Consider the following 21,768-nt stretch of genomic DNA (forward strand, 5'->3'; position numbering starts at 1 on the left):
GCGAATGTGTTCTAAATTGTAGTGTTATTGCTGCTTTGGCCACATCAATAATCTCTTTTTCTTCTCACTTAGCTATGACTGGCTACTTCTAAATTAATGGTTGAAGAGACAAAGAGATTATTGCCTCTCCCCTCATCCTGCCTTTGACCATCTATCCTTACAAGGAGTGCTAAGATTGTAAATACCTGTGTGTGTGTTCACCGACTCGCAAACTCACTTTCTCTCTCTGGGAAAAAATCACCCTTAAATATTAATGAAAATAGTATATTTACTGAATCTGTACTCAGTAAATATACTGAATTGGTTAATAAGCTGGACATAAATAGTAAATCAGCTTTCATTTGACTAGTCTTTTGACTTTTTAAAGAGAGTATTTGTTACTTAAAATCGATGGATGTGGGGATTAGTGGGTAATTATAGCTCATGAGTTCACTTATGCTGCTTATATGATTTTAATATTTCACTGTAACAGTAATAAAGCAGTGATAATTCAGTAGCACAGTAGACAGGTAACTCTTCTTAGGCTTTTTGTGCTTGTCTGTCTGAGACTAACTCAGGAAAAGAACGCTATGGTCATGAAGATATACAACTGAATTGTAATTTAAATTCCTTAATTTCTCTTGTATAGTCTTGATTTTGGTCTTCATCTTTATGTAATACGTTCTGTGTTAATTTTGTACTTCTTTGGATTAGCAGACATAATCAATCTGTGCACGCAGAATGTTTTATAAACAGTGAGTTCTCTTTAAATTAGACTCTTGTCTAGCCTCAAGATTTTGTTTTAAAATCTAAAGCATTCAGGTTTTTATTTCCCATGTGTTACACTTAGTCATCACATAACTGCACTCGTCATTGGGAGGTGGAGGGAAAAAAAAAAAAGAGGGGGACTTCGTCTTAACTAAAATAGTGTATGACAGGCCAAAGTGATCTTGCCTTGATGCCTGCTGTGAGCGAGGGAAGGGAAGAGTGGGACTGGGCTGGGCTGGCGGTCGCTGTCTGTCACACTGAGCTGAGATTGCTGCTGCTGCTACAGAGAGACGGACTCTATTGCCGAGAATATTGCTAGTATGAGTTTGCGGCCATTCTGCCATCAGAGGAAGAGTTAGGCTCTTCAGGTACTGTTTGTTGCTTGAAGACCCATTCCTATCTCCAAAAGAAGAAAGCATCAGCTTGGGTGGGACTGGTGTGCAGTTACTTGCTAGCCCATGCTGAAAGCTGACTGGTATTACTTAATTGGAAATGTAAATGTTTGTAAATGAAATCATGTAGGCAACAATTTAGAGACTATTATGTAAAGGTAGATCTGTGCTTAATAGATTAAGGTACACTGCCAGAACTTATAACCTGTGCTTTTTTTTTTTCTGCAGCAGTGGATGATGTATATGACTGTTTACAATAAATAAATTCAGTGATATCGACTGTACACAGAAGGTGGGCTCTAAGAACTTCCAGTAAAAACTGCTGTGTCACTGCCAAATGAGTTAGATGAGCAAATTTCCTTGAACTTTAATGTTACCTATTGCTCGCTTTCTGGTGTGAATGAAATTGTGGATATTAAAAAAAGAAGAGACCTTAATATATTAAAAATAATTCTGAATGCTTGTTATTTTAAGGTCTTAGTTTATATTCTGTTACTAATTTATGTATTTAAACTACTTGTTTGTTTTAAATTTTATACACTATTCAGTGAAAACTCATATTTGTTACATTGTACCAATATGTAGCTTTTTCAGAAAAGCAAGACTGCTTTTTATTTTGTTGTCCTCCTATCCCTGTTCCCCCCACATGGGTACTTTCAGGCAAGGTTTGACAGACTAATGATTGAATTAGTTCCAGTTTAGTAATTGGAAAGAGAATATTTTCTTTGGACTGATTCACTTCAGCAGGAACTAAAGCAGAAAGATTCCTCCCCCCCCCCCCACCCCCCCCCCAGTCTATGAATCTTAAGCAGGTAGCAGAGGATGAGATCTGCTAATTCTAAAACGGAAAAGAGATGTTCTTCATCTCAGCAGGTAGCTCCTGCGTTGAAAATTGGGACTTGGAAGCCAGAAACAGTTGATCTGTTAACTGCAGTTAATATTCTTATGGGACATTTTGTGTTGAGAAGTGACGGGTTTCTTACACAAGAAAAGAACCGTGTGTGTAGCACATCTAAAGAAATTTTAGTAACTTAATAAAAGCTTTAATAAAGCTATTCTTGTGCATTTTTTGTTCTAAATTTCATTAAAATGCTGCTTAATCACCTTAAGCCTAAAAATATTTTTTAGTGTAAGTATGTCAAACTGATGTCATTTGGACAAGTGATTTGTGTCATAACTCACAAATATCTTGAAAGCCTCTGAGTATACGTACCTACCAGGCTTAGCCAGTATGGTCCTGCCTGCTACCACAGCTGTAGTGTACTGTGCCTGACCAGGAGATGTGTCTCAGTGGTGACATTTGATTCAAGCCTCCAAATAATTTTGAGTGAGGGGGTGGAGGAAACTGCTATTTCCTCTTTTTTTTAATTTTGTGCCCCAAATAATCTCCTCACTGCAATTATTTGCATTCTTTCTTCTTTACTTTAAACTATATGATTAACTAAAAGAAATACTCAGGTAGAAGCAATGTAAGCCTAAGCTGTGTTTTAACTGTAAATAGTTAAAACTAAAGGACTGTGTTGGCTGATAGTAATCAACCTGTGTGAAAACATTAATAAAAAAAAGTGATTTTAAAGTCTATGTTTCTGCTTCCTCCTCTGGTTAACATCAAATGAGATTATAAGCAGGAATGAGTAAAATGTAAGTAGTTTGGTTCATCCTTTCTCAAGTTATCAGTATTCATTTAATTCCTTGTTTGTTTGCACCTGTAAGCGGGTGCGTTGTCTTGCACATATGTGTTCACAAAAGACAATGCTTATTGCAACCACAAACATTTCTATTTATCTGAGACTGGTTTTAATCTATCTTGGATGTCCTTTTCAAACTTAAATTTTAAAGCAATCCTGGTTATCTTGCAGGAGGATAATATGTAAAGTGCAACTACCCCTCTTCAGCTCTGGCACTGTCCAGTGTACTTCAGAATCTCTGTCCTTTTTGTCAGCAAATTGCTTTGGTTTGTTCTGTTGCATTGTAGACTGCTAAAATTCATGCATTCAGATCTTTAGTGCTCAAGCGGTGGTTACTGAACTAAATCTGAGTAACTTCCATTGTTGTCTAGGTCATGAAAGTCCTGTGTAATATTAAATAAAAGTTCTCTTGAACTTATTGTAGGATAGCATACTCAGATACTTGATAAAGTTTTGAAGTCAAAATTATGTAATCAGTTGGTGGAAAGTACTACTTAGAAACCCGATCAGCAGTGGGACTTTTTGAATGACATCATGTGGGACTTTAGGTTTAAAAAGAGCATTTATGTAAATGAAAACCACCTGTAATTCCAGAGTGAAACACAAATAACTGAGCTAGATGTAGCTCTGGCATATCAGCATCTGTAAGAGAATCCCATTTTTTACAGAAAACAACTGAAAATTGGCAAGTATATCCTGTTGTTAATGTGCTGCTTCCTTTGGTGTTACTGAGTTTGCCTGCTCTTCAGTTAGTTCTGAGCCTGTGTACATCAACTTGGCTGTGATGCTTGTTCTAGCATTGCAGATGAATAATTTGCTAGCAGTGAATGAAAGACCTTAAGTAGTGGTGACTTGAAACGTCTTTTGTGCCTGGTGGGAGAAGGCAAAATTTAATTAGTTGTATTTTGTTAGTGTAATAACTTACTGAATAGTTTGAGAATGCAGGCATTTGATATACGCGGGACACTGAGTATGTGTCTTAATCCACATTGAATCTTTTACCTTTTTATAATTCATGTAAGTGAAATTTAATTAGCAGATTTTTCACTTCTGGTTCATGTGCTATTAGGTTCAAGTCTTGTTTGTCAGTACCATGGATAAAATGCTATTAATGAAGTTGTTCTTGCATAGAAATGACCAGGGTTCATCTGCAGTACCTAGTTCTTCAAAAGCAGATTCCTTTAATTACCTTGTGAGGTATTTTGCTTACATTGGTCAAAACTGCTTGCAAGATTGACTGCAGTAGCTGTAATAGGGAGTACAGTCTCCTGGAAGAGAGAAGGACTGTGAACTGTTCTTTTCTGTCTGGAAATGAGCCAAAAATAGCAGTGAGGACAGACTGAGAGTTGAATGGCTTTCTAAGAATTGTCACCATAGACATGTTTTCCTTCTATGTTGCTACTTTTAGTTCAGGTCATTTGTGAGCTCTTAACAGATGACTCCTACCTAAGTTACATGAATTTTAGGGAAGGAAGAAGAGTTTCCCTTTTCTAACAGATTTCAAATAACAGCTTTTAAAGGCAGAAGAGCCTGTGCTGGAACCAGGCGATGAGTAGCACATTTGGCTTTACCGAACAGAGAAAGGGAGCTGGACATTTTACCCTAATACTGAAGAATCTGACCTTTTTGGTATGTGGGACCTAGGATCAGGTAGAGTTTGACTTGAGAGAAATTTCTTGAACTATTCAAGAAATGAATAAAAAGTGAGTGTGTTGTGAGAATTATCAACCAGGCTTCCTGGAAAATTGCTGCATTTTGAACTTAGTTGAAGCTGTCATGTGGCTTTCCAGTGTCTCCTGGTAGATGTGAGATTTCAGTAAACTATAGTAAATGCTGCAGAGAAATTATTAGGGTCTTGTTTTCATTGGAGAAGAGAGATTGTGGAAACCTAGAAGAATAAAAACCCAGGGAGAGAAAAAGCATTTTGGTTATGATGTTTCAATTTAAGTCAAAGCTTCAGGTGTATGCTGCCTGCGAGGTTTCTCAACTAAACAATTACTTGTGGAAACTTGAGAAATAAATGTATGCCTCTTCCCCTCAAACTTTGGAAAAAAATATATGCACAACAAATTGCAGATACCGTATGTGTGTGCATTTTAAAAGAAAGAAGGTAACTGATTGCATTGTACTGTTCAGTACAACTGTACTGAACAAACAGGTCAGGTAAAGAAACTCCTCTTGCCAGTTTAAATAACTGTTTTGGACAGAAGTTTGAAACAAAGCTGGTGAGACATAGGCCTCTTCCCCTGCAAAATGCATAACCCTATGGATGTGTAAATCTCGTACTCCTAAATAAATACCCTAACCACTGGACTACAAAACTGTACTTTCTTTGGCCCAGTGAGTCTTGTGCTCTTTGTTGCACAGTAGCTCGTGCAGTGAAGGAAGTATGCTAACACAAAACCACTGTTGTTGTATTTCTAAGTGAGGTAAAAAATCCTTGCTCAAGGATTATACCTACAGTTAAAATATAGAGATACTTCTGGATTTGGTAATGTTTTGTATTATAAATTCCTGTGACATGCTTTGTGGTAGGTTGGTGTTGCACTGATTTGTACAAATGATCAGTTGATGCCACCTGTTCCTGATGATCATTTGAGGCTCAGTGACATTATGCTAATGCTGAGTAACGAATCTTAAGAAATGGAAATTAATCTGTTTAGAGGAGGGGAAAAAAAAAGAACAATCCAGTTAAGTCTTCTACATTTAAAAGAACGAAAACATGCTCGAGATATATGATACTTTCCCCCCATTCTTTGCAGTGTTTTCTATTTATTTAGTTTCATAATGTTTGCTCGTTGTCCTTCAGAGCATAGGCAAGTGTGACTAGTTTGTGCCTTTTTCTGCTTTTCTCTGTATTCATCTTTCTATGATGAAATAGAGATTTAGGCTTAGGAAAGGGGCTTTCAAGAATGGAGATGGTTTTATTTTGCTTGGAATGTTAGTTTTGTGGTATCCAAGGTGAAGGTGAGAAAACATCCTGGAAACCCGGATACTCGTCTTCAAAGGTCTCTTGCTTGTATTACTCAATTGTGAAATAAATGTGCTGGTGTTTTCTTTTCATTGTCTAGCAAATGAGGATGATTCGGGCGATAGAGTGGTCCATCTGCATATGAAGGTATCTGTCTTGCTCTAATGTGGTATCTTTGTAGTGAAAGTGTGAATTCTTCTGATGGCTGGCCAGGAAGTTAATCCTACCAGAATGATGAGAGGGGAGCATAGAAGGAGAACATTTCTAACATCACCTCTGTTTTTCTTAAAATACAGTTTAAAATTACAATGGAGAAGTGCTTTAAAGAGTGGCATTTTTCTGCCTTGCTGTTGACTTAGTTATGTGTCAAAAAGCAAGGAATTATAAGAATTCTGACTGGGAAGTTGCTGCTGTTTCTTCTGAGGTCTGTATTAGCTCTGTGGTTCTGTCAGGCAAAAGGAGTTATTGGGTTAATGCATTAATAGAGTTACTCGTTTCTGTTTTCAGAATGTGCGTAACTCTTGGTAGTGTGTTAAACTTAAGGATTTGCTGTTTCCGTTTGAGTTTGTGTACTGGTAGTTAAAAAAGATAGTTTGCTAAGAAAACCATAGTGGGACAAAAATGTGGCATTTTCAAAGTTTCTTTACTTCAGAATGTACTTATATTCATGTTCTTTCTACTGCATTCAACAGCATTAACTTGCAGTACGCAACATCTGTATTCCCAAGGATGGGACCTTCTTTCATGGGCCTTGTGAAGTTTAAAGCTAAAAGTCAACATATTGTGTACCTGAATTTAAGTAACTGATGCTATGTTGTAATTATTTTCTTGCATGTTTTTTTAAACTCATCCTTCTGGGTATTGTGTTCTATTCACGCTTGTTTCTAAGCGCATCACAAAGATATTAATGACATGTTTCATGTCATTAAGTTCCTAATGTATTACACCTGACAGGTTTAGTGATACTTTGAACTTCACCTTGGTAAGGAAAAAGATTTTGTCCAGATCTTGTATTGTGAAATTAGTTTACTTGAAAGAAATCATCTTTCTTGGGAAGTGTTAGAGGAAGATCAAAAACAAAAGCAGGATAAGCTCTTTTGCTTTTAGGTCACCACACTTCCAGAAATATTGATGTTGCATACTAGGACAGACTCTAATGGATCATCTCTTCCCAAATTAGGGAGTTCATTTCAAGTAAGGCAGCGCATCTGCCAATATTAAACTATGTGTTGTGTTATTTGCAGTCAAATAGAAGTGGGATAGCACTAAAAAAAAAAAAAGTTGGAAACTTGTTTTGTTCTACCTAAGCCCGTTGCTCTGAGCAGAGACAATGATCCATAGATTTCCATAGCTATTCTATCTGGGCCATAGCTGCCATACCAGGCATGAGGATAAGAAGAGTGGTTTTCTGATGCTAGTGGAGTTTTCTGCTGTTACAGATTTGACAGCAGTCATGCTGTCAAATATTTCAATATTTGAAAAACCAAATACATTTATCAGCAAGCTGTCACACTAATAAAAATAAAACTCGGTTTGGCCTGCGGACAATAAAGATTTCAGAAGTGTAAAGCTGTTCAGCGAAGGTTTCTGTATAGGGTTGGCTGGGAGGTCACTGGCTAGGTCATCCCTAGCACTCATTCACACCTATGTGGTTCCTTCCATCTGTGAGCGGTACTGCAATGGTAGGTCTTTGGAAAAGACATATTAGGGTAGACAACGGAATTTGTATCTTTAGATTTGAATCTCATGTTCAAGAACACTCGCCATAAGAGAAAGCTTTTCACCGCTTTACAAATTGGCACTGTATGCTCACACAGACTGCATAGCATAAGTCACACCCTTCTCATCGTTGTTACTAAAGCTATGGATTTGGGTGTTTTCCATTATACTTACTGTCAGTAAAATAGTGAACTGTTGTATTAATCTTAGCATAGTGCTAATGAAATATAATGGTGATAATTTAAAGTGTTTGATGGAAATTAAGTAGTGTTCCAGTTCCTTATTTTGAAGCCATCAAGTTGGAGATCTGATGACTAGGGTGTGCGATTTCTGGTCTTTTGCAAGTGAGGAATTTGCAGCATTTCAGCGTGGTTCTGTCTCTGCCACTGTTTATGATGGTGTCATTTGCATAGGCCATATGACTGTGCTTTTAGTCAACACATTATCACAAAGTTTTAGGGTTGTTTTTTTTCCCCTGACTCAGCTGGATTTTGAGAAGTAATTTGGTTTAGAATATACCTGAAAAGATTAATACCCATTAAGTTATTTGCTCATTTTAAAGCAACTTGAGGATCTGCAGAGGATAAAAGGCTTGCAGTTTATAAATTGCCGTATGAATTTCCCATAGCTCTAAAAGCTTTTTTGCATTTTTGTAAGCTAATTTGAACTTTGTGACTGTTCTGTTGTTGCTATATAAAATGTCATGTAGACACGTCTGCTAACCCATTGCTGTTAACTATGGTGGAGAACACCACAGCTGTTTACATTATAATGCCAGCTTCATCTTAACTTGTTTTCTGCTTTCTTTCAAATTGTTTGCATAACCCTGATCACTGGTAGTTTTAATCACCACTGTATTAAAAAAATGCCTTGTCTTCTGAGAAAGTTGCTTAACTTACTGAACTAAACAGTAACCTCAGAGGTGTGCAATAGCAGAGTGCAATGGCCATTTATATGTCATATCTCTTTGGTACTATGAAAACTGCTCATTACAGATGACTGACTTCATGCCTCAGTGTTCCAGGCCTGGTTGATTATTTGTATAGTTGTCAATATGATTCCACACTTAGAAACTAGTTTACTTCATTTTACATGAGTAATGACAGAGAAATTAAAGAATGGTTGATGTTTTACATGGGAGGGGGGAATCTTGTCTTTTATACATTGCACGTTAAATAAGGAAGAAAGCTACTGTCATGTATAACTTGTTCTAGAAAAAAGAAATGTTGGATTTTCATGTTCTGAATTTATTTCTGTGCCAAAAGTTTTGGCTAATATGCTTCAGTAATGAAACTTTTAACTTTTATATTTCAGCAAAATTCCAGCCTTTCTGAATGTGGTGGATATTGCTGGCCTTGTGAAAGGAGCCCACACTGGCCAAGGCTTAGGAAATTCCTTCTTGTCTCATATTAACGCCTGTGATGGGATCTTTCATCTGATGCGTATGTAAACTTATTTATATGTTCTCTCTATAGCTTAAGGACAGCATTGTTATACTCTAAGAACTATGGAACAAATATACATTACAATTTTAACTTTTACCATTCAATTCAAAGTCATCAGGTTTTGGGTTTTTCTAACCAAGAAAATACCCGTCCTCTGCTATATAACAGGTGCATCTTTCTTCATTGGCATTGTGCTGAAGACTTAAAAAGGAACTGGGTTTTTGGAAGTCTGCAGTAATGGTTTGTTTTCTTTTGCCAGCAGTGCATGGCAGTTGATTTGTTTAATTTTATAAAGGAGGAGGAATGGAATGTGATAATAAAAGGCTGAAATGGAAATAGAAGACGAAAATACAGAGTTAGTAGCAGACTCTGGCATTCTGTTCCTCACAGGGCAAGCCTCACTTCTTTCCTTTTCCTGATTTCTGGGTGACTTATATTGTCTTGAACGCTCCCCGCCTCCCCCCCCTCCATCTCTGTAAATTCTGAACATTTCTCAGTCAGACCAAGGGCTTTGATTCTCTCATCGCCTGTTACCACAATACAGAACTGGCCTTCAGAGTCATATTAACAGCACTTACAAACTTGGCACTTAAAAGCTTGTTGAAAGCGTATGTTGGTTTGCAATACACTTTGAGCGTTGAAAAAGGCTTCTGGTCTGAAAAGGTTGAGCTTAATAATGTTTGTGCAGATTTGAGGAAAGTGGACACCTTTGTTGCTGTCTTTTGGTTGGGCATTATTATACAGTGAGTGATGAAATAATAGAAAAAAAAGAAATACTTTTTATTTGGTGATTGGAGCAAAAATTTTTTTGTGGGCAGGGTGTTTCTAAAACAAAACCCAAAGGCATGGAATATTACTATCTTATAGTACTGATTTAGATGCTTAGAACCCTTGTTCCCGTGAGCTTGTTTTTTGAAGCATATTTATACAGAGCAGTGAACTGATGTGCCTCTACAGTCTGCACTCTTGGTGAATAGGTAAGTATGCTACCTCAGTCAAATGCAATTTATTATGCATCAAGAATACCTAGACACTGATTTGGTGCAGAGTGCTGGTACTGTGTTTTCAATCAAGTGAGACAAACTTTGTGGGGAAAGGTATTATGTTCTTAGGCTTATACTGTTGAAAAACAGGACATGCTTTTGGGAACATTGGCCTTTTTTAAGGTCTTCTAGTACCTGGAAGCCATCTGTAACTGTTTGTGCATGTGTAGAGCATTGATTCTCCTTTGAAAACGTGGCATTATTTATATTTTATATCTAGTACTACTATTTTCTGTTAAAGCTGTTTGACACATACTTTCAGTAGAATAGAAAACTATGGGCTATTGTTTGTAGCTAAGCAGTTAGTAGTACTTAAAACTAAGACATTTTGAAAAGGTGAGGCCAGATTCTTACTGGGTAGAGTGAAGTAAGTCTCTTGAACTTGTGCATCGTTTTGGGAACTAGTTCGATACGTGAAGGCTGTACTAATACATGGGTATATTTTAAATATTTGTAACTACCCAAGAACCATTGCTACAGTATCCCTAGAAAAAAGGGAGGATCAGTTTCCCCACATCCATTGCTATCCTGGGACTGTAATTACTGTTTTACCTGGTGTCAATTGAGAACAAGTGATAAACTCTTTATACTTGCTCTGTTTTGATACTTGTATCATAAATGCTTGTTAAGGAACAGTTTGATATAATAGCCAGTGGAGAAGATGCTTTTTAATGTATATGTTGAATAATCCTAAGCACTTGTTTCAGGTAGCTATTATAAGGGTTAACACCATTTGTATTTTTCTTTGGGGATTGAAAGAGGAATGAGACTATTATTGTGGGGTTTTAAAACATTTGGATACTTAGTTTGTATTAACATCTATTTCTTCTAATCTAGTCTTGCGTTTACTTGTTATATGTTTCAGTTTCTTTCAAGGATTCTGAAATGTAATGGTTGTGAAGTGATTGTTGCTGTTTTTCTTCTTTGGGAGCAAAAAAGATAATGGAATCACTTTTTAAATAGCACTTTTTCCTTTTTCTTTTTAAAATCTTAACCCTGCCTCTTATGCTGCTCTTGCTAGTTGTTTTAGCTAGAATGCAAGCTAGTGATGAACTGAAGTAGAAATTCTGCGTGTTGATTGCCCAATAAACACAGAGGTCTTTCAGAAATATTACTTAGGGATAATAATAATAAAAAAAAGCTGATGCAAAATTTTGTGGTTGAGAGATGTAAAAATACTTATTTTTTTTTTCCCTGCAAAGTGCATATTAGTTCTACTTCCTTTCCCCACAGTACTATAAAAATGAAGATTTGGCACTAAAAGCTAGTAATAGCCCTCTAGTAAATTTAAAAAAAAAAAAAAAGAATCTATTGGTTACACAGCACAAAATCTAGTTAAAACCTATAACTCACTGAAGTTTTCAACATATCTTGCCAACTTATATTATAAAAATGTATAAACCTTTTTTATATGCTGTAATGTTTTTACACTGTCAAAATTATTTCCAATCTAAAAATCCCTTTTTATGAGTCTGTGGCATACCTGGAGTTTGCACCGTTTCTATCAGTTTATAGAAACTACCTAAACTGTTTTTGTAAATCCTTAAACTTTCCAGATCCTGAGAGGATGAAGCTTCTTTGTTGCCCTTTACCAGGGTTTGGTCCAAGTTCTTCATGGACTGTGTGTCTTTAGGAACCAGTGCCCTGAGACTGGCTGTCAGTTTTCAGCCTGGCGGGTAGGCACTGAATTTCTGCAGTCGTGTAGAAGCTGACTTAAAAGGAACCCAGACAGGTTGCTCCTATTAAAGGGGAACAGGCAGTGGACTGGAAGGTGAGGCTTTGTATGCCAGCAAGATGGAAAGGAGGTGTTGCTGAAGATGAAGAGAAGATGAGAATGGTAAAATCTTCATAAGAAGAGATGCTCTAGGAAGTGATCTGGGGACCATGATTTTTCAAAGCATGAAAAATTTAGTGTTTGTTTTCACTAAGGTTTTGAGTTGATCTGGAACAAATTTTCACCTTTGAGCACTGAAACAGTTGCTCCCTGTCTTTATGCTGTTGTAGTATGCACTACTGCTGCCCATGTTGATGGCTAGCACGTGAAGCAGAGCCCTTCAGAGAATTGGTCTTTTCTTATTTCTGGATGCCAGGCAGAAAGTCAGAAGCAGGTCATTGTGGGGTTTGTGCTGTAGACTTCAAGATCTGCATGCCTGAGTATATTGAAGAAAGGCTTGTTAGGCTTTGACTTAGCTTGGTTCAGCTGGTATTTTTGCAAAAAGCAGTTTGAGAATTAACTCACTCAAGTTGTACTAATTAAAGTAATGATAGGCAAGGAACTGGCTAGCTAGGAATGGAGAGCTTTTGAGTACGATGATCCAAACTTTGGGAATCTCACTGAAGGTATTTTATAGTTGTAGGCTAAAGGTTTTGATCCTGTTTTCTTTATTCATTAAGAATGTGTTGAACTGTGTTTTCTTTAGGACAGAAGGTTTGTTTGTGGGTTTTTTAGCTGCCATAACAGAATTCACTGTTGTTACCTTTTTGTGTTATGAGATGTTTTTTGAAAAAGGTGGTTGCCTATCAGTTTATCCACCACAGGGCACATAGGTGAGCTGCAGCTGTAGTACTCTCAAAGTAATTATAATTACATTTCTGTTGGAACTGTGGAAGTTCTGTGTGGTGTTTACCTAGGCTGTTTCTTGCATGGCATAAAGCTGAGAAACGAGATTTGTTTCTGTCTGGCTAATTCTCTACTTTCCTTATTTCATTTAAAAAAGGAAAGTACCCCCACCTTGAAATGATTATGGATTTTCAGCCTTCAAATTTCCATATCCTAGATACACTGTTACTTTCCCTGGGAGTCACAGTGTTCATTAAATCAATGAAACCATTGTTTTTATGTCTAAGGTATATTTTAATATATCTAAAGAAACAGCAACATGTGTGAGAGCAGCACGTGGTAGGGTAATAGGACAAGTAAAAGGAGAGGTAAGTTTGTGTTGAGCACCACTGTATTTTTGTACATGATTAGTAGCAGTATGAAGTAGATTCTCTTAGCTCAGGAAACAAGGTGAATAAGTTTTCCTATACAGAATAGAGCAATGCATTCTTTGGTTTTGATACTTCCTATAGATTTTTTTTTTTTCTGTTAAAGTGCACAAACTGAAAACGAATTACTGATATTTAAAATAAACCATTTGATCTCAATACACTTTAAAAAAAAATTATTTCAGAGGTTATCCCAGTTTCTTAGGGGTAGAGGTATATTTTATTTTTTGCCAAATCCAATTATGAAAACCTCAAACAGATATACTTGCTTTCTTATTGGCCGAGTGAATGGGGAATTTAATTTTAAAACTGTTTTCTGTCCTGGATAGTGGCATCTACAGTACCATAGTAACCTGACACATGCTTTAAAGTAGTTACATCTTCGTTCATCTTCCGAGTTTCACTGTTTAATTTGAAACATTTCTGACAGTTCCATTTTCCATGTTTCAGGTGTATTACGGTTTTAACTGAGGCAGCAATGTGTTTGTGGTGGCAGAAGGCAGGCTGTTTGAAGATTGTAATAGTGTTTCTTCCCATGTTGCATGGCTTTAACCACCTTTCAACTTTTATAGCAGATCAGTCACAAGTATGTGTAGAAAATTACTTTCTTTGTATGGTGGACTAAAAATAGCAACCTTGTCAAGTGTAAATTTACAAATTACTCTTAAATAATGCTTCGGTGAAGAAAATGGTAGATGTCAGTAGTTAGTCCCTGCTACAGCTCTGTCGAGTTTTTGAATGTACTGGATGTTAAACAGGCAGAGCTCTTCATGGTTTTGAGTTTCTCTTCCCACTGATATCCCGCAGTCCTAGTTTTCTAGAAAATCTGTTCCACATTTTTCTCTTATTTTTAGTTTCTTTAATGAAATCCAGTCTTTCTCTTCAAAGTTACAGAAATTGGAAGGAAATTTGTCTGTAAAAGTACTTTGCTATCAAATGCTTCTTTTTAATAAATAAAAAAACCTTAGGGTTCGATGCCCAATGTTTGAAGTAGGGCAGGCAACTTGTGGAAGAACTTGAGAGCTCACCTGTATGCCATTGCCTGGTCTTTCAGTCCTGCAGAGGAACGTGCGAGCTGCTGGCGGTGACACGGTGCTGGGGGTGTGCAGGCAGGTAGGGGTAGGGAGTTCCTGCTTTGCTGCTCTGCCTGGAAATGCTCTGAATCCACAGCAGAGGAGCTGTAGCTGCCTTTCAGGGGCAGGATGGGGAGTTTGGTAACTGATAATCCGTGAAATGTCGTTCTTTGTGACAAGAGTGAAAGAACCATGAAGCTAGGTAAACATCCCCTGTGGTCTTATAGAAGTGACTAGTGTGACCAACGTGAATTGGTTCCTAAAAAGCTTTAACTGCTTTTACTCCAGTTTTATGTCTGTTATAACTGGAAATGTTTAGTACACCCCCTGGTTCTGCATCCCTCAGGGTTTTAGGTAACTTCTGAACCAATTTGCCATCATTTAAAACTTGGATAGATAGGAATCACATGAGCTAAGTGTAGTTTATTCTTGTTTGAGATAAACACTAATCAAAACTGAGTTTGACAATATTTGTGCTGATTTTTGCTCAGCATTTAAAATGAAGTTGACTTGGCTTTATTTTTTATCATCATGAGGGTTATTGGGAACTCACAGTAACACTGCCAGTGTTTTGATTTGCCTGTAAAAATCGAAGTGGTGATAACAAAGTTATTTAACTGAATAAGATGCATCTTCTTGTCTGAGTTCATTTTTTGACTTTCTATAAAAATGTGTGTGTATTCTGTATAAAGATGTTAATCATTCTGTAGCTTTTATATACTTGAGGCATGATGCATTTTTTTTTTTCCCCCATGTTCTCTAAGAAGAAGTTGTACCTGCTGATTGCTGCTTCTGGAAGCTGACTGCTACAGAGAGGAGGCATATGATGATTATCACTTAGCCACACTCCAGTGCACTAGCATTTCAGTGAACAAAGTATGAGTCGCATCTCATCCCTTCAGCATGTGTATTCTGTGCATTGGGAATCATAGTGGCTCTGTTTATGCAGCTGTAGCTCGGCTGTGTCACTTCTAATATCTGAAGTTGTTTTTTCATCATTATCATGTGTCAAAATTCACCTTGAAATGATGTAAACGTAGCTGTCTTACAAAATTTTGTTGTCTTCAACATATTTTGGTTCGATTTTTTTGAAGATGCTTTGTTTTTGTTTTATATTACTAAATGTAATTGCCACCTGTTAAAAAAGAAAAAAGTTAGGGTTCCTCATTTACAAATACAAACCTTTCACTGCTAAGCTACCAAAGTTTAAAAGTAGCTTGCACATAATAAAGTTTAGTGTTACACAATCAAGATGTATTTCTGAATGCTATTGAGTAGATAATAGTTCTTATTGAGATTTTCTCTTCCTTATTTGTTCTTAGAGTAACTAAATTAATGTTTAATAAAATCTTTGGAGTAGCTCACAGTTCAGCTAAACTTTCAGTTAGTTTTCAGTGACTTCTCCATATTAAAACCAGCAATTGTGAAAGCTTTCAAATTAAAGTGGCAGTTGTGGCCATGTGAAACATCTTATTGTATTAACTAATGCCTGTTTTTTTGTTGTTTTTTTTTTTGTAAAATATTGTAAAGTGTTTTGATTCCGGGTAAGGCTTTGCATAGGAGATTTTTCTGATTACAAAGTTGTGAAAATGGCGTTCCTCTACCCCTTTTAGCAAAATCATCACCGAAACTGAAATATTTTTATTAGCAAGACTATTTTTGCATCATATGTTGCAATTTCAGAATATCAGGTCACAAAAAAAAAACCCGGGGTAATTCGTCTTCAGCCATGTGTTACCTGTCTTTTGAATTTTACCCCTCAGCATTCAGATACTAAGCCCACTACCTTGAAAGGGAAGGGAGGCTAATAAAGATATTCCCAGAGATGCATACAAATTTGTTTATCATTAGTTTTTCCTTGTATAAAAAGAAAATGTGTTTGTTGCAGGAGAGGAGGATTTTTCAGAGGCTGCTTAGCTTTATTTTAATTCAGACCTTTTGTTTGTGTAGATGATACGAGCAGAAGCAGCAGACTGCTAGATTTCTCCTCTCCTCTTTTCAGTGGTTTTGTACCTGCAAGCAGAAACAGAATGCACATGTAACAACCACTAGCTGAATCTAATCAGGCCTTTGCAACCCTCTTGATACTATACCACATTCTGTGTGGTAATGAACAAGACTGGGGAAAGTGCCTTCTGAAAACAGACGAAGTTAAGTTCTGAAGCAAACAACAATGTTGTATAGAGGAATTCTGTATGCATGCAAGTCTTCCTTCCCCTTTTAAAGAACGTGAAGCAGCCAAAAGGAAGCACATTTGAATAAAGCTTTTTTTTTTCTCTTTTTTTTCTTTTGGGCATAGAAGTCAGTTTGAGGCAAAAAAAAAAAACCACCACAAAATGCCCAATAAAAAAGGGATTGGAAGAGGCAATGAGTCATGGAAGACCGATTTTCAAGAAGTACTGCCTTGACAAAAGATTTGTTGCAGGGAAACACATGCAGTTGTCATTAGTGTCATGTACTAGCCTTAAGCCATCTTGGAGAGCTAGTGCTGTCTAGTGCTGTTGGATTTTTCTCTCTGGGTCGAAGGATGGAAGCACAGCAGTCTTTTTGCTCAGAAAAAGTGTTGGTAGATAGAAGAAACGTTCATATAGACATCTACTTGAAGCTTCTTGAGAAAGAACAACATAGGATTGGAGTAAGCGTTTATGCAGCATCCAGCAGCGGAGACAGTGGATGTAAGTGAAATGGGGAGTAGATTAGGGGCGAGACCAGATGTCCCATTGTGTGGTACAATGGCTGTCATTGTTCTCATGTGCCTACTCTTCAATACAATGATACGGGAAGAGGCCCTAGGATGAACGCTGATGCTGCAAAGCAGTTGTCTGTTGATGTTGGTCTACTTTGTAGAAGCATCTGAAGAGCAGAAAAGAACCTAGTATGTGTTTTGGATAGTAGTACATTATTGACCAAAATGTTGGTAGTGGAATTAAAGGACCAGCATGGGATTCTTGTGAATCTTCCAATGTGCAGCTTCAACTAGTGCTACCACTAAACCTAAACCTGCAAGAGGGAGACATTCTGTACACCCACATCCTGTTCAATAGATCAGTGCCAGTGCAGGATCAACTAGCTTCATTTGGCCAGCTGTGGAAAACTTTTAACTAATCAGATTTTTCACTTAGGCAAATAAGACTAATACAGGAAGGACAGTAACCTCCTAAGCTAAACTACTGCAGAAGAATTTTGCAAGACCTGTTGTTGTTCTTACTTGAGCATATTATTAGTGTCTCTGAGATCTAGGAAGTCACATTGTAAAATCACCTTCATCTCCTGTTTTATTGCTGGTGTTTCTTTCCTTTTGGTGTGCATATATGAACAAAACTTATGAGTTTGTACCTCAGAATTGTTTGCACTATGCTGTTTGCAGCTTTGTCTCCCACAGAGGAGTGAATTTGTTTTCCTGGGCACGTGGGTGCAGATTGTGGAAAAGGTGCTGGAAAATTGTCAGCACTCTAGTGAGTAAGCCTTTGTCTTTATTGAACAGTAAATTACATCACCAGGCTGAGTGAAAGTGATACCTGAGCTCTAATCCATATTCCTCTAAGGCCAGGTAACTACAGTTTAAAGTACAAATAAACTCGGATAAGGGCTTAAATAGGCTTTATTCTTAAATTTGTCACAAGTAATTGTTATTCTGAGAGCTGAATAAGCCTCCCCAAATATATGGGTATGAGGAGCAAAAATTTATACATTGCAGAGTGGTATCGTTTTAATCCCTGATAATTAATTAAATATCTTTCAAGGATATACTTTGCTTCTTCAGAAGGAGTAAGATGCAAGCTGTGAAAGTTCAAACGTTTTTGTTACTAATCAAAAAGTCCAAAGTTTGTTTTACATTGAGGTTGCCTCTTGATGTCACAAGTCGAATTTCGATTGTACAGTACCTAGGAGGTTTCTTTTCAGTCTCAAATATTGTAAAGTGTGTAATTTTAGTGAATTACTTATGCTTATTGAGAAGGAAAATTATTGTTCTTGCATTCTTCTCTAGCCTTTATTGTAGTTTGATAATGCTCGAATTGTAAGTCTCATGCTAATTGAAGTTACAATGGGTTTTGGAGCCCAGTTTGTCATTCATCTTTAGCCTAATATCCTGTGCCTCTCTATGTCCAATTTCTCTTTCTAATCAGAACAGATGAAAACGTAAAAATTTCTTGTCTAAAGCCCCCACCCTTGCTAGAGTAGCAGCATCTAATGCCATTCTATTTATAGATGGAACTTGTTAAGTTTCCTCAGCAGGGACTTAAAGCTATGACCTTGTAGGCCCGAAACAGGAGAGCTACCTACTGAGCTACAGGGGCAATCTCTCAATTCTAAAGAATACACAGAAAATTTCTAATATACTGTACTGTGAGTCATAAAGTACTTGACCAGTAAACCCCCCCTCCCCTGAGAATAAAGACCAGGCAGGTTATCTTTACTGAGTCTTTGCTATTATTTGACCTACAACTACTTTTATTATAGTTCTGTGTGTCATATGGCAGTGTATAATTGCTATTTAGGCAATACAGATGAGACTTAAATTTTTCTCTGCAATACTTTGAAGAAATTATTGCTATGTGATAGTGTTAGAGGGTGTTCAGGTGACTATTTTTGAAACATGTTTACCTGTTTGAGTGAGTGTCATCTTTGCTGCGCCATGGACTTTCTTGAAAGCTTGAAGGGAAAAATACTGCAGGTTTGTGGGGTTTTTTTGTTTGTTTTTTTTTCCTGCCCCCCTGGTTGTAATAGGAAATGTAATAGGAAATGTGAAAGCCTATTTTCCTTCGGTTGGAGGAAGGCCATGTCAGAAAAGGTAAAATCAACAATTCTTTGCAAGAATTTGGTAACAGAAAAACATAAGTGGCTGACTGTCAGCATCACTTTAATTAGCTGCAGTGATTGCATCAGAAAGGTGAGTGATCTGTAGTCTGAGAATATTATAGCTTCCCTTTCAGAAAGTTGCTTTCTCAAAAGTGCATTCCTCAAAAGAGACAGGGGGTTAGGATTTTGTTGTTGGTTTTCTTTTTTTTAAAATGCAGAGTTTTAATGAAAACTTTGAAATAGGCTCTTAGAAGCACTTCTCTGTTTCCTAATTTATAGGTAGATGGCCATGGTCCCTAACACAGCTGAGGGCATAGACCTGTGTTGGATTTGGAAACAGCAGTAGGAGTTAACTGTTGGCGCTCAGGGGCTCTTCATCACTGTCCCTCATTGCTCAAAAATTGAGTATGGCAAGCGAATATGCAAGCGTGTCAATATCAAATGAGCTGATTTAATTATTGCTGAGGCTGATGTGAAATTAGGTGACTTCATATTAAAATAGACAAGGAGCACTCGCAAAAGTGATTGTGGTGCATCATCTGTGGGAGTGGTGGCCTCCAGGTGAGGGGAACCAACGCTTTGACTCCTGCTAGAGGTACAAGTAGTATAGCTTTTAGTGCCTTGAGGCAAGAGACCAAGTTACTCTGAATATTTTTCTCTTTCTCTTTTTAAATAGGAACTGAAGTCTAAAAATTTTAAGTAAAAAAACCTGGAATGACAGTAATCTAGTTGAAGAAGGGATAAAATATATTTGAAGCGCTTGTGAAGAAGAGCAGTGGTGAGCACTGAGAGCTCTTTTGTGCTGGCTTATTTTATTTTATTAGAATGAACTTTGCTATGTCATGGGCTTGTGTTCAGTTCATATTCCTAAAACAAATGTGCGCACATCATTGGACATAGGTTCATTGTATTTACATTTATAGTAAGCTTTATGCTTGCAAGTTATTTTGAATACACTTTATGTTCTGCCAGGTCTTCTGGCCCTCAAAATGTGTGAATTAAATTCTCCCTAATTGTTTGGATTTCTTCTGTTGGTATTTCCGTGACGTACGTATGTGATGTACTGAACAGTGGAATAAATACTGCAAATGAAGACCAGGAGGAAGCTGGCTCTGGTTTTCTTATTCTGGCTTTAAGTTACTTATCCTAGACAAACTAAACAAGGCTCCTAGCTTCGTTAAGATATGTAATTGTAAGACTTAATTAAAATATAATTCCTTTTGTGTGTGTGTCAAGCAAATCTGTCTGAGATCCTTGGGGTGTCAGTTTAGGGTGCTTCCTTTTTCTTTGCCCATAGTCCCACAACTGCTTAAAAGTCACTGGCAGCAGTTACTGCATGTTAGAAGCCAAAGAGTGTATCTACTTGTACCAAAGGAACTGCTTTAGGAGTCACACCCAAGCAAAAGCTCTGTTCAGTAATCCAATTCAGATGCAACCTTTTTCAGTCTATGAGACTGTTTAATAAACTGACAGAAAAACCTTTGGTTCAGTTTTCTTTCAGAATTGCTATTTATTGGAGTAGTCCTGGTTTCCACAATGACCAAAATGCTACTTCTAGAAAAATAGGTGTCTGCCCCTTCCCAAGTCATACTTTGTGCCTAACTTGTACACTGGATAAGTATGTCTTTTGGTAGCTGAAGCAGCTCCGTACTCCAACACCTTTTCTCATCTATATACTGCCACTTTCTCCTGTGTTGTTGGAACTGATTGTGTAGAACCATGTAGTAAAAGGGCTTTTGGTTTTTCAAAAATAACCATATTCTTCTTGCTGGGTTATCTTAAAAATAGGTCATTTCTCTAATCAGATTTACCATGTGTCCTGGTTTCGGCTAGGACAGAGTTAATTTTCTTCCTAGTAGCTGGTATAGTGCTGTGTTTTGGATTTAGTAGGAAAAGAATGTTGATAACACACTGATGTTTTTAGTTGTTGCTAAGTAGTGTTTATACTAAGTCAAGGATTTTTCAGCTTCTCATGCCCAGCCAGCAAGAAGGCTGGAGGGGCACAAGAAGCTGGGAGGGGACACCATCAGGACAGCTGACCCAAACTGGCCAAAGAGCTATTCCATACCATATGACATCATGCCCAGTATATAAACTGGGGGGAGTTAACTGGGAGGGGGGATCGCGGCTCGGGAACTAACTGGGCATTGGTCAACGAGTGGTGAGCAATTGCATTGTGCACCACTTACTTTGTATAGTTTAATTCTTTTAGTATTGCTATTGTCATATTATTATTATTATCATTATCATTGTTTTTCATTCCTTTCTGTCCTATTAAACTGTCTTTATCTCAACTCACGAGTTTTTTTTTCCTGATTCTCTCCCCCATCCCAGGGGAGGGGGGGCAGTGAGCGAGCGGCTGCGTGGTGCTTAGCTGCCGGCTGGGGTTAAACCACGACACCATGTAATCCAGCAAACAGTTGTACTGTTCTAGCTGAGGGAGCATTAAGCTGATATGGTAAGTTGAAAGATGTTTGTAAAAAGGCAGCCGTAGGAAATACATGATGCAAATTGCATCCTTTTTTTTTATTTGCCTTTTTTTTCCTTCCAAGTCTACAAGGCTTAGAGATGTTTTCTTTCAAACCTTGCATGTTGTCCACTGGAGTCTGAGGAAAACTGACTTTTTGATGACTGCTATGTATGCTGGAGACATTAGTGAGATGCAGGGTTTGGTTGCAGATGTGCCTTTATGCTGTTGTTGTAATGATAAAGTATTGATGTGGAAATCTGCTGACTTCTTTTGGTGAGCCTTCAACAAAGATAGTTGGTATATTTCCAGTATACTTTCCAAAATTTCTCTTCCATCCTGATGAAGCCCAGCTTCACATTGGCAGTTGAAGTTTTGCTTTTCTGCTGGGGTTTACAGGTGATCATTTATTAATCAGTTATCAATAGCATCTCA

The 21,768-nt window shown here is 37.4% G+C and overlaps 1 protein-coding gene across 2 annotated transcripts in view; it reads left to right on the top strand.

The window, feature by feature from the left end:
- Nucleotides 1-21,768, top strand: part of OLA1 (Obg like ATPase 1) — a 106,014-nt gene that overhangs the window by 3,619 nt on the left and 80,627 nt on the right. The window contains exon 4 of one of the 2 annotated variants that reach the window (XM_050900288.1): nt 8,832-8,959. The exons of the other annotated variant lie outside the window; for it this stretch is intronic. Coding sequence (XP_050756245.1) covers nt 8,832-8,959 — 128 coding nt within the window. The remainder of the gene's footprint in view (nt 1-8,831; nt 8,960-21,768) is intronic. 2 annotated transcript variants of the gene reach the window in all.

The sequence above is a fragment of the Gymnogyps californianus genome, chromosome 7 (assembly GCF_018139145.2).
Source record: "Gymnogyps californianus isolate 813 chromosome 7, ASM1813914v2, whole genome shotgun sequence".
Lineage (NCBI taxonomy): Eukaryota > Metazoa > Chordata > Aves > Accipitriformes > Cathartidae > Gymnogyps > Gymnogyps californianus.